General features: G+C 43.6%; 1 protein-coding gene across 1 annotated transcript; it reads right to left on the reverse strand.

The window, feature by feature from the left end:
- Positions 1–2,392: 2,392 nt before the first annotated feature.
- Positions 2,393–8,955, reverse strand: DACT2 (dishevelled-binding antagonist of beta-catenin 2; the record flags this gene model as incomplete). The annotated part of the gene is made up of 3 exons (XM_010147278.1): positions 2,393–4,173; positions 7,113–7,400; positions 8,823–8,955. Coding segments are annotated over 3 exons (2,202 nt in total), but the record flags the coding sequence as incomplete, so codon positions are not given.
- Between the last annotated feature and the right edge of the window lie 4,561 nt (positions 8,956–13,516).

Raw genomic sequence — 13,516 nt, forward strand, 5'->3', positions numbered from 1 at the left:
AGCTTTATGCTTTTATGTTGGCTTTACACTGGCTCTGGGAGAAGAGACGTTATCTGACCTGGAAGAAAGTATGAGCTGTAGAGACCGTGATACCTCATCTGGGGTAAAACTTGTCAGTACAAAATTGTCATAGTTTTCCTTTATTTGAATTGGCAGTGCGAGTTCATTCTGGATCAGCACTTTCATCATGTCTGGCAACATTTCTGTCAGAGCATTAACAGCCCTACAGTGGGATTTACTGAGTTGTGAGACCGCAAACTTATTGTTTGAGCTTACTCTGATAAAAAGGTAGGGAGCTGCTGGGTGGCAGTTTTTACCAGCTTTCAGAATGCTCCTACCCACAGCAGTTTTCCAGGTAGGAACAATTTCCTCCCCCACGAAAGAAACACCCTCAAAATTCCTATCTAACCAATAAACCCCACCCCAATACAGAAAATCAATGGATTACAGGCTCATATGTAACTTCAGACACACTCCCCCAAACTAAACCTTTTGTGTAAGCGGGAAAAGAATCCTTTTGTGGTGTAGAAAGTCAACAAGGCATAAATCACTATTTTGTTTGTTCTGTTGCTAGACATGGTGAACAAGAAACCACCACCAGACCTGTGAAACTCCCATTAATCCTACTGGAGTGATTATGCCCAATACTCTACGGACCATGAAAAAATGTTTGAACATATTCCACTGACTAAAACACACCATTTTCCTAGTTGCAGTAAGGATGGTGCTATGCACTAGCTCAAATACTTGAATCGAAGGACTCCACGTAACTTATTTCTACCTCATTTTCCAAAAATTTGAAAATAGAGTGGTTTAAAAATCAAACATAGCTTCCAAAGAACAGGAGGCATTGGGTAAAAAAGTTTAGTCTTCTAATATTTCTGTTTGCTAATGAATCCTTGGAGTAAACAAGCCGTCTTTTGCCCACAGTTTCTGCAAGGCACTTGCCTTTTGTTTCAGGGGAACACTCGGCTGAATGACGTAATGCCTAGATCTCCAAGGCCAGGAATGTACTCAGATTGGGCACTGAAACAGGGTAGGAGGATAATACCTGCTCTTTGGTAAACACAGGATGAACTTCAGCTCAGCTTCCAGATTGCTGCACCCAGAGGAAAGAATTAAGACTGCTTGTCTGAACACACACACGCAAAAGATCGCTTCACCGGTTTAGCAACTGATTCAAAGCTTCACATAGGTGCCCTGAAATGCATTCAAAACACATTATGTATACATTAATATATGTTTTAAGAGTGTCTTGACACAAAATTGCATCAATTTAACTGAGTTGGTTAAACACTACCCTACCCTCAGTACAAATAATGTTTTTAAAGTCACTCATTCAGAAGCAGGTGCTGAAGCAGGTTTCCTGAGGTAGAGGCTGAAAGGACCCTGGTTGTGACTGAGGTACAGTAACCCTCTGAAAAGTGAAAAAGAGCCCCTCTGCCCAGCGATCACAAAAACACAGATCTGTCTCACCAAAGCAAGCTCCTCTGCATTCCTGACACGGTGTTAGAGTTCAGAATAATTTTCTTTAGACACCAAAGTCAGACACAAGCACAATTTTCAGAAGTACATTAAATATTATTTATTATGTTCGCAATTGCAGGGGAAAAGCTATAATCTCAGTCCCAGCTATTCACACACCATGGCACTGAGCCCTCATGTTCTTTCACCCAGTCAACAAATGAACTATAACACGGAACATCATAGAGGTGGTTTGACAAAAAAAACTCTATACTCCCATTTTGAAAACAGTAAACAAACTGAAGCCTTGTTCTCATTTACAAATACATTAGCCTTCTTGATCAAACATAGTATGTTTATGCAGAAGAACAGACTCATCCTCCTGATGTTTGGGAGAAGGTATGGATGGGATGGTTGATCTGAAAGAAAGTAAAACAATGAAGAGCACTGAAAGCTTTTCTGTATGAGCACAGGGACAGCTGGATGGTTAATGCAGACTTCAGACTGCAAAGAATTCCTCACAAGAGGGAGGGAGCTACCAAACACCTAGTTGGGAAGAGACTCTTTCTTGGGAAGCTTTTGTGTCTGGGACTGATTCTGTGGGTGCATATGATGAACAAACATTCAAGAGCCTGCCTGTACAATCTTACGGCAGAAGTTGTTTTCATTTTCACCATGGTGACCCTTCTGCATAGTAAAAAAAGGCATCACACGATATACACAGATCTATATTTACAGAATAAATGGCAAAAGAGGAAATTACATATAGTGACATTTAGGTCCAGGCATTAACAGACAAGGACCCTTGTGTTGATTCAGGGGTTATTTGCAGTTCATCTAAGCAAGTCCTTTTCTCTGCACATGGGTTCTCTTGTTTTGCAAGTGAGAGCCAGCAGGATGTCCTCACTGTAAGAAACAGATGCTCTCCTTAAACCATGGTCATGACCTTCAGAGAGGCAGGTTGGAATCTCCTAATCTTCTTCTTTAGTGCCTTTGAAGCTTTGATGCGACAGATTTTGGGCACTGGGGGAAGAGGTTTGGAAGAAGCTTGGACAGCTCCGGATTGTCTGACAGAACCTTCAGGCCAAATCAGCTCACTTTCATCCCCCTCATCATAGTCAAAGGCAAGGCTGCTACTGTCACTGCTGCCATCCGAATCGCTTTCACTAGACTCACTGTCCCCGAAACGGTTAGTCGTGAAATCGCTGACCTCCCCTTCGCTGGTCTCTGCGATAGTGGAGTGGAAGAGGGAAGCACACTCCGCAGAGTACTCAGAGTGGTCTGACTCGCTTTTGGCATAAGCTCCGTGGCGCTGGCTCTTGGAGCGAGCCCTCATACTGACAGTGCGCAGGACACCCACTCTCCTTGCTGGCTGCCTCGGCGCTCCCAGGCCAAAGCTACTGGAGAGGCTGGCCAGGTGGGCCTTGGCAGAGATCTCCACTGTGGACTGCCACTTCCGCTGCTTCTTCTTGTTGGCTGTGTCTACGCAAGCCGCTTCGAGGGAATACAGTTCATTGGCAGAGGCTCTGCAGGGCTCTGGCCCGGATGGCACGGTGGGGAGCCTGACCTGCGCAGGAAACAGGCTAGACTCTGAGCACGACCTGCCGGTCACGTCACCGGAATAGGAAGGTCTCCGCACTAGGCTCTTTGCTCCATGTGGTCTTTGGGGCTGATTCCACTCAGCAGGCAGCCTGGCAGCCCCATGGGACCCTCTTACCTTCTCCATGCAAAAGGCTTGCTTCCCAGGCCTTAGCACCTTTTCACTGTTCCTCCTCTTTATCTTCACGGCCTTTGTTTTGGAGCTGGCAAACTTGACCCGGACTTGGTGGGATTCTGCAGGGACGAACTGAGCGTGAACGAACTCACCCCGTGCCCCTCGCTCGTGACCCACAGCATTAGACGATTTGGCATTGCCACACCGTTTGAGGGGCAGCTTTCTGGGTGCGATGGCTTTAGCATTCCAGGAGACCGGGCTGGAGTCCTCCTGGCACAGCGGCGAGCAGGATGAACTGCGCTCCACGCTGCTCTCCGTTGCTTCTGCCAGAGGAGAACCCCTTGCTGCCGACTTGGCAGGATAACAACTATTCACAGCTGATGGCTCTGCGTCAGCCTGAGTGGATGGCTCTTCATTCACACAGCGAAGAGTCTCCTGCTGCTTGGCACATTCCCGCTCCGGCACCTCTCTCTGCAGTTTCCCTTCAGCTTTGTTGCTTTCCAGAGAATTTGCTTGTTTTTCCAGCTGGCTACCGCTGCTGTTAATTTTCACTCCGCCAGCGCTGGGGGTTATAATGAGTCTCTGGTGCATTGTGACTGGCTGGCTCTTTGTTGAAACCCACTCACTGGCATCAGCCCGATTGTTCCCTTTGCATCTCGTCAGCTGCAGTAATTTATTGATGTAACCACCTGGCTTGGTCTCAGTGGTTGGCCTAGTCCTAATCAAGCTGGGACCTGTTGCACTGGGTTTGCTGGGAGGAACCTGGAGGTCTGATTCTGGGGATGTCCCCATCAGGGAGAAAAGGGGACTCTGTAAAGCCACAGCATGAAGAGGGCTTGGATAAGGATACACATCAATGCCATTCTTGGAGACAAGGTCGTTCTGGAATTTGGGGTCCAGGCTGAGCAAGTGCATGTCTCCAGCACGGCACATGGATTTGGGATCTGTCTCTTTCTGAAATCTAGTGTCTGCTGGAATGAGTCTTTCCAAGTCACCTACACAGTGGATGAAAATAAATAACCTAATTAAATCACAGACAATAACATTCAAACTAGCTTATGCTGAAAGCACTATGTCAGAGGTATGTGCTAGCTTTTACTAAAATCAGTAGCATGAATTAAGAAAATAGGTTCAGTCCTCCAAGATCACTGAATTACTTCAAGGTTTTTATTCACCTAAGCACAAGAGAGATTAGAATGCCTTTTCTGCCAATAATAAAACTCATGCCTTTGCAGGAAATTTAAACTGTGCTACTTGGATGAAAGCAGATCTGTGCATATATAAAAATGTTCTAGAATTCACAGAGTAACAGGACAAAACAAAAATATGGGATTATTTATCTTTCTTAGCAGAGATAAACACGAATCCAACAACCAGAAAGCCCGAAGCTGAATGTCACGTAATATTAACCAACACAACAGATACATTTTTTGAACACTTTCCCCCAAACAGGATAAAGATGTCCTCTGGACATATATAAGTCAGAAATTCCTGAAATATCCAGCATGCAGAGTCAATGGTAATTTTTTTAAAGTGGTTAAATTTGAATTCCAGCTTTTCCTCCAAGCCTTTTATATCATGTGTCTTGGAAAAATCTATAGTACTTAACCAGCTGCTTTAAGAAGACTGAAGCAGACACTAGGTTATAGTGTTTCTTAACCTCTTAAATGCTGGATGCTGTAGTTGTTTATTGTTTTGTATTTTACTTTTGTAAGGCATTAGTAAACAGAAGCACGCAACACACACAGGAGAGCCATTATGACTTACGTATCCCATAGGCCAAAGAGTGATGTGACTCTACTCTTTCTTAACCCCAAATCCAATGAAACCCCCTAACTGGATCTCTCATTTAATTTGATAACGTTACCAGTCTCATGCCTTTCTCAAGTAACTAACTTCTTAGAATATTTAATTTCAGTAAGAAATAAGTCAGCCTTAAAGGACACGGAAAAATGGACTAAAGAACCTTTACTTTGACAGACAAAAAAATGTAAGGGTAACAACTCAGGCAGATAGGAAGCCTAGACCCTGAAGATGGGATTTATGGCCACCTCTTAAGTTCTGGAGTATTGTCAAGGTTGCTGTAAGTTACACCTGACTGCTGCCCCTTCCTCTCAGGAGCATCTCCTGTGCACTGAGAGGACAGGCTATGTTCATGTGTGTAGCAAGACTGTTCCATCCAGACAAGTCATCGATAGAGCTTTATGGTGCTGTGTCACCTCTGGTACCAGGAGTACTGGAATCATCTGCAGTTAGCTTGGATTTCTCTGCACAATCGTGCAGACTTCAGTGCCAACAAACCCTGAGCTAACCGATTTCCTGGCTGCTCATGCTACTAGGAAACCCAATCATGAAATCCAACCACATGTTTCACTTATGGTGACTATTTCTGTCTTGTGACAGGAAGCTTTTGAAAGACTTCTAAATTTGGTGTTGTCTGCAGTGTCCTACCTAAGGCACTTACAGACCTGCTACACATCAAAGGTTAGGATGATGATTTCTCAAAGAACGTATTTTCATAATGAAAATTCTTTAGGAAGTTGTTGGCAGTGTGTAGCGGTGCCCTCCTGTGCAAACAAACCAGGAAAGTGGCAAAAGTATGCTGGGCTTGTGGAGTCTCAGCAAGCTTTCTGAAAGAAGAGGCAATCGGTTTGTACCCACAGTTACCTGTAGGGACAAGCTAAGGAGAGGAAAAGAGAAATTTCTTCTCTGCTCCAAATGATGCTTTTCCAAAGTAACATCTTGCTCACTTCCTGCAATGTGGTCAACTTGGCGAGAGTTGTTTCTTCAAGACTACACCCACTACTTACATTTCTCACACAAAAGAAGGTAAGATGTTGTAGCCAGGAAAAAGGGAGGTGGTGGTGGAAAAAGGAAGGAGGGCTGTAGCCCCACTCCTGCACCCCTACTTCAAACGAGCTATCCCTTTTTCTGTTAGTCTGTCTCCGTATCCAAAAAAGCCATAAAGCTCCTGTAGTCTTAGCAAAATGTTGCAAGGCAGGAAAGTTTCTGATCAAACAAGAAATCAGTAATCTAAACATGGAAGCCACGGATCATTAAGCTCAGCTCCATCCCCAGCTTTTTTAAGAAAAGTTTTTTAAGAAAACTGTGCTTTATGCTGTAATTTACCACTGTCATTTCATGTGTGCCTGCACAGACCGGTACAGAACAGTGGGTCTCTTTGCTTCTGCTCAAAACAAGCCAGTGGTGAGCTAGCTCAGGTCAAGTATCTGTGGGAACGACTCCAGAGTGACATGGTACTTGAAATTATCATAGAATCATAGAATGGTTTGGGTTGGAAGGGGCCTTAAAGACCATCTAGTTCCAACCCCCCTGCCATGGGCAGGGACACTTTCCACTAGACCAGGTTGCTCAAAGCCTCATCCAGCCTGGCCTTGAACACTTCCAGGGATGGGCCATCCACAGCTTCTCTGGGCAACCTGTTCCAGTGCCTCACCACCCTCGCCGTGAAGAACTTCTTCCTAATATCTAATCTAAACCTCCCCACTTTCAATTTAAACCCATTACCCCTTGTCCTGTTGCTACAGGCCCTTGTAAAAAGTCCCCTCCCAGCCTTCTTGTAGGCCCTAAAGAAATTATGTTCCCTATGGCTTCCCTGTTTCTATAGGGGAACAGTCACACATCTGGCTGGGCCACCATATGTACTGCACTAACACAAGGTTGCTCTGAGGCCACAGAAGGGCCCAAAGTAAGAAGTGATATGATGCCATTTCACAGATGGGTAAACAAGAGGTGGAGACAAGTGAAAGTTGGACAGCAAGAGGTTTGGCTCTGTGGTTTCAATTAATTCTCACTTTGTCTATTGAAAGTGAGTGCTATATACTGATTACACATTGGCATATTAGGTCCTAAATGTAATAACCAAGATTCTGCCCTTCTCTTGAATGAGTTATACAGTTCTGCAGTCGATTACCTGTGGACACCGGTCTGGGTCGAGACCTGGAGGGAGTCCCTGCAGTGTCTGTGCTAGCTGTAATCGGACATCCATCGCTGACATGGGTTCCCTGCTGTTGGAAGCTGGTGGTGTGCACAGTAGTTTCATCTGCAGACTTGGGTCGGTAGTCAAACACACTGAGCCTTGCTTTAGGGTGTTGAGAGCCGGGCAAGAGACTGGTGTGGGAGGAGGACATGGACTCACTGTACACAGAGGTACAAGAATTTGAGAGTGAGCAAGAACCACCATCGCTCAGGTCATAGAAGCCTGCAGAGTTAAAATAAATAGCAAGATATTTCTTATTTACAGGAACCAGACATGCTCTGTAGAAGAAATATGCAGAGAATAAAATACATCTTAATTTGCTATTTGCCACAGGCCTAAATTAACGATCATTTATTTGGGTAACTTTAGCAGAGGTATACTCTAATTCAACCACCTTTTATTTGGCTTCTGCTATTTACTTAGGCCCTGAGCCACTTGGCACGCACATGCATGATCAGTTCTGAAGGTGGGATGGGATGAAGTGCAGCATCATCACACCAAGTTCTTCACTGGAGAACGTCTTTGGGGACTGTTATGCAACATGGGGCTGTCTTACGCTGTTGTAACTTGTGCCAGGTGCATACAAGCACAGCTTGGATGGGAAAGTGGAGTAAAACTAGCCTGTGATCAGAGCTGCCAGGTCTGTGATGGCTGGAATGTCTAAGGGCAGAGAATGGAGGCTATCTTCCCTCTCCAGGTCCTGTGGTCATTGCCACTAATTATGAAAGTATTAAAAAAGGCTCAGTTTAAATTCAAGATAGGAACTTTTATTATTCCTCTCTATATAAAGCAAACAGAAAAGGAAGCAGTTTCCTTTTGAACTGTGTGTGCCTAAGCACCTAACTCCTGAACTTAAACACTCAACAGAAACTTGCACTTTATATACCCACTCTTAAGCGGCTGCAAATTAAAAAAAAAAAAAAATCATTCCTTGTCTCACTGAAGACTTAAGGCTGTTCAAAATTCTATTTAAAGAGAAGTATCTCCATTGTCCCAAACTATAAAACAGAAACAGGTTTTAACAGACATCCTAGCTACAAAAGTCTGCAGTACCACTCTCTGTGAATCAGACCAGAAACCTGAAACTCAATCTCTTTCTGTCCATGAGAGCTTTAGTCAGCAAACTGTTGGGGCATTTTTTCCTCAGTGTTTTGATAGAGGTGTTTCATTTTTACACAGATGGTCAAACATTCATTTGGCCAGAGCACTGCAGTGGTAGTGATCTTCAAAGCTTTAGTGAGGTTCAGGACACACCTTGGATTCAAGCAGAGCATTGACAGAGCTGTTGGTCTCTAACTTTTATTAAGTACTCCAGCCACTTTGACAATGGTCATTCTGCACTGGACAAGGTAATTAATAAATCTGTCTCCTCATCTTTCCATTTGTGGTTAAAATATCCATTATAAAATAAAAATCCAGAAAAAAAATACTGCTTGAATGGATAAGCATTTTCCAACTGAATCAACTTTGTAGGAAAATTCCCACCAGTTCAGTGAGTGTGTTCTGTGTCAGATGACTACTCTCCACCTCAGCCATGGAGCACTGTTTCTGACCAAACAGTACTGAGAGTTTTGCTTAGCACTTGACACCCGTCAGTTCTCCTACCACCACACACCTAGGAATAAACAACCAAGTGCACCTTACCTGAGCTGGGCCGGCTGTCACTATCCAAGTATTCACTGGAGGTTTTACTGACGTCCAATCTCAGCTCACTTATTCGCTGGTCTAGCTGATCCAGGTGGCTTTTCAAGCCGACATCCTGTCTCCTCAAACGAGACTAATTCACAAGTTGAGGGGAAAAGGAGGAAATGAAGAATAATCACAGTTAGAATCTCAGCAGCAATGCATGAATTCAGGCCATCTGTGCCGGACAGATTCTGCTCTCATGAAGTGTTTTGCTTAGCTAGGGACTGTTGAAATTGGCTCCCTGTAACGAGACTGACATAACAGACAAGTACAAAAAATTCTATTTCTCAGTGCATATTGTCTTCTGTCCAGCTGAACACACTCTCAAAACTTCTCATACAAGATTACACTTATTTTAACCTTTGGGGCTTTTGTTATGCCTACATCAGGAGTTGTATCTCTAAAGAGGATGGCAGTCTTTTAACTGATAAACATATATTAATATATGCTCTGCGTTTTGCCATAAACCACATGTGAGCAGAGGATGAGATGAACGTTACCGATTGTCTGCATGAACTCTAAGATGCCGTCTGGTGAAAGGGAACTGCTGTATGTGAAGGCATCTTATGGACACACAAGGTAAAGGCAGCACACTCATTTCTGTAAAACCCTTACTTTGATGACACGTCTTTGGAGTTGAAAGGGTACACTGCACAAACCGTGACATCTATTTTGCTGACAGTTTTCCTTGCATGTCTCATGGCTAGACATTTCCACACTTTTTAGGCAAGGAGAAGGTGGCATTTGAATACTGCTGTGAAAATGACTGTATTTAAAATAAATGGTGTCTCAAACTCATGACTAATCCTTCAGAAGCCAGCAACAAGGTCCTTTGCCTGCTGCAATCACTGAGCAGGCTGATCTGAGGCAACGGCTCCTGCAGTTGCTCCCCCGGTATTGATGCCGTCAGCTTGGCGAGGCAGATGGCCAGGCGTTACGTACCAGCCAAAGAACCACGGTTGGTTTCTGTCACAAACTTACCACATGGCACTTGGCAAATTTTCCAGGCCCAGTCACTATTTAGGCAACTTCTAATTATACCACACCTCACCATCCTTCCAACAGTACCTTACCAAAAGATGGTCTCTTAAAGTTGGCTGTAAAGTTGTGCTCACAGCCCTTGAGGGGCCAGGTTTCCACCCAGCAACAGTAAGAAAAACATGACTAAGATGCTTCTTTATGTGTCCATTTCATATTTAAAAAAAAAACAAGTCGCAGTTCTAGCAGCATTTCCAACACCAAATATGAAAAAATACATAATCTAGGTCCCTTGAACTAATTCAAGTATCTGCAAAATTAAATGACAGGCAGAAAATCAAAATCGGTACGTACCTATTTTCAACTCTACTTTCCCTGTGTTTGGATTATTCAGATTTTAATACCTTCATTTTTAGGTTTCTCCATAGCTATAAATACTAAAAGTAAGGAAAGCCAAGAAAGCCAAGATCCTAAGGTAACTGGTAAATAGTTAGAAACTGGGATTCGAGGAAAAGAGAAAGAAGGCAGATGTCCTGAGTCTCACAAGACAACTGTTATGGCTAGCGATGCTGATGAGAAGAATAAAAAGGTATTTCTCGCATGCCTTTACGGAGAACTGGAGCAACATAGACGACACAAGAAATGAAGCCCCTTTTTGTTAATGTCACATCTAGAAAGGTTTAAAGCTCAAGAGGCTCACTACTGGTTCCTAGGAAAAGCTGTGGCGATTTTCCCTCTTCCTGTTTCATACAAACAAAAATGAAGGGAAGAACTGGATAATAAAGGAGATTTTCTATCCCATCTGAATGATGAATGTATGACCTCCTCAGCCCTCCTTCATTTCCTTTATGGTGAAAAAGCAAACACATGCCGTGCCTCCTTCAATCCCACCTACTCAGGAAATCACAAAGTTTTGTTTTCACGGCTGAAATTAATTGCTTAATGATTAATGTTTTGCCAGCCAATCCCTCAGTCTGTGGTTTCTGATTAATGACGGAGAGGCCATAAGGCTCTCAGGTATTCAGAGATTATTTATTATACCTCCAGGTTCTGTCTGCGCTTTCACAGCATTTTAACCAACACACATGATTTACATCATCGTTTTTAACCCTTTTATGGTGTCTCACACCATTGGGTTTTCATGTTTCTGGCAGACTTCGTAGCTTTGATCTTTCAGTTAACTCCTTCTGCACTCCCAGACGAGAAGCATTCCTCAAACCATTTGGGTGAGGATGACTCTTCCGGTGTGTTTGCTTGTGGTTGTTATTGCTCTAATAACCGCACTAAGCAGTACCCAGAACAACACACCCTGGACACGCTTTTTCTCAATTCACAACATGAATTTTACATGAAACAAAACCTTGCAGGTCAAACCATCTGTTTGCTTTGGGCAATGCAGCTGTGAAGACTTCTGTACACTGCACAACGCAGGACCAGACTTTCCAAATCAACTTGTACTATCGATGGCCTACAGGTTTTTGGATATTGTCATACCACTCATTTTTCAGATGGAAGAACACTCTCCGAAAAGCAGGTTCCTTTAAGTCAACCAAATCAAGGCACCAAAACCCACTAGTCATATGTGACTATTCTCAACTATTAACCTCTGCAGTTAAAAGGGGGTGGTGATGGTGACATTTATTGGTTGTAGATTAGCAACTGGTAATTTTATTAATTCAACTGTGTTTTGGAATGGACGAAATACAGCATTAGTCTTATTTAGCTTTGCACATCTAAAATCCATTCACCCTTGGGCCTTTTTGTAACTGATGGTGCAAAGCAGCCAGTTTCAGAAGAAAATTAATCTCACCTATCCCAGACCCTTATTCTAGAGTGAGATGAATTTATTCTGGAAGCACCTCTTTCTCTCAGTTGACAAAAACTTTTAGTTAGTTTAATATTAAATAATAATATCATCCCTGGTTTAAAAGGTGTTTTCTTCTATTTAAAACTACCTAAAAGGGAAAAGAAAATCTGTGCAAAATGCAGAGTACCAATGGTTTTTGGTTTTTCTTCTCTTCATTATTGTGTGTCCCTTCTCAGATTTTTATAACATCATAAGCCACCTGAAAGCTTGCAAAAGAAAATAATTGGAATCAAATCAACCAATTTTTAGAAACATCTTCTCTGAGGAAACAGCTGAGAAAATACAGGATGCTGCAGCCTTAGATATCCATCTACTTTGACAGTGGAAGTGTCGAAGGGTTCTTTCTTTGTATTAGCCTGAATTTGCACCTTTTCTTTTTCCTCTCTGTCACCATGCCATAGCTCGGCCAAGAGACTATAGCTGAGCACCTTTGGGATCACTGAGAGTAGACAGCATCACTTAACTGCTGCTCTTCTGCTAGAGTTGATCCTGCCTGCACCATAGTAAATCACAGCTGCCGGAAGAGCCCCATGCCATCAGAAAGAGCCATGGCTGGGGCAAGAAAGGACATGACTGCCAGGGGCAGCAGAAAGCCTGCAGCTTTCCTGCCCACAGCAGACTGCTAGAAAGGCCGACTGCTGGAAAGGCCAGCTGCTGGCTGTCACTGGGGAAGAGACTGGGATGCTGGAGTGGCATCCACACGTGGTCCCTATGGCATCTGCTGGCTCCACTCCATCCAATATGGCATTTGAGTCCTTAAGGGTACTGCCTCTGCTCTTCCGTTTCTACCCTTACCATTACAGAAGCCTGGATTGACCCTTTATCTGTCTTGTTTCCGTTGCCGAGATGCCTTGAGCCAGCTCCAAATGATACAGCTTCCCCATTTTATGCTGCAAAGACCAAACTTTTGTGAATTAAACCATGACCACACTAAAGCCCAGGACTACAGCCCTATTGGAAACTCGGATCAAGATACACTGCAAGACAAAGCTGCATTTACACTGTTAATAAGTTTCTCAATCTGAAAGCTTATAGAGCTGTGATCACATACTCTATCGTCCATGAGCCAAGAACAACAACAACGAAGACGTAACACTCTGAGCAATGCTGTGCTTTGCATTTTCTGTTGGTTTTAGTTTTAACTTAATTTCCTGTGATCATGAACAGAATTTTCACGGGGTTTGAGTGCAATACAATGCTCATGACTCACTGACAGTTTTCAGCCTGCGGTTGCTGAATTCCTAGGATCTCTGGACTACTTCTAACAGGACAGTGAAAAGCTTGTTTTTACCTGGGCTTACTTTGCTATTAAGCAGCTTTGAGGTATGCACCTCTGTTCAATTATATGCCTGCAATTTGCAGGGAAAAAAGAAAACCAATAAAGGTACGAGGTACGCCAGTCTGAAAAAGTTTCCAGAAGCCACGGGCCAATCAGAAGAGCTTTGCATCACTACTTGAAGCATTCGCACAACTGCCTTTTTTTGCTGAAGAGCCTGCCCCTGGATTTATGTAGTTCTGAGTCACTCCCCTCAAGCTTTATGAACGCTTCCCTCCTAGGCAACCCCAGAAGACACGTTTCCCATAATCGCACTGGCACCTACTGGCGAAATCCGTCCCTCTCCGGCGCTGTGCCGAGTTACTCTCAACCCTCCCCACTCCCGCATTGCTAAGGGCAGCAATTAAAAGCCTTATTTTTTCCTTCCATTTTAATGGCCAGTTTCTCCCATGTCCCTGGAAAGCCTTGTAAGGTGCCAGTAAAGTCCTGACAAGCTAATCTTCTACTTTCATATTTTATTTGAAAAATATA

Source organism: Eurypyga helias, unplaced genomic scaffold (assembly GCF_000690775.1).
Source record: "Eurypyga helias isolate BGI_N326 unplaced genomic scaffold, ASM69077v1 scaffold23602, whole genome shotgun sequence".
NCBI classification, from domain to species: domain Eukaryota; kingdom Metazoa; phylum Chordata; class Aves; order Eurypygiformes; family Eurypygidae; genus Eurypyga; species Eurypyga helias.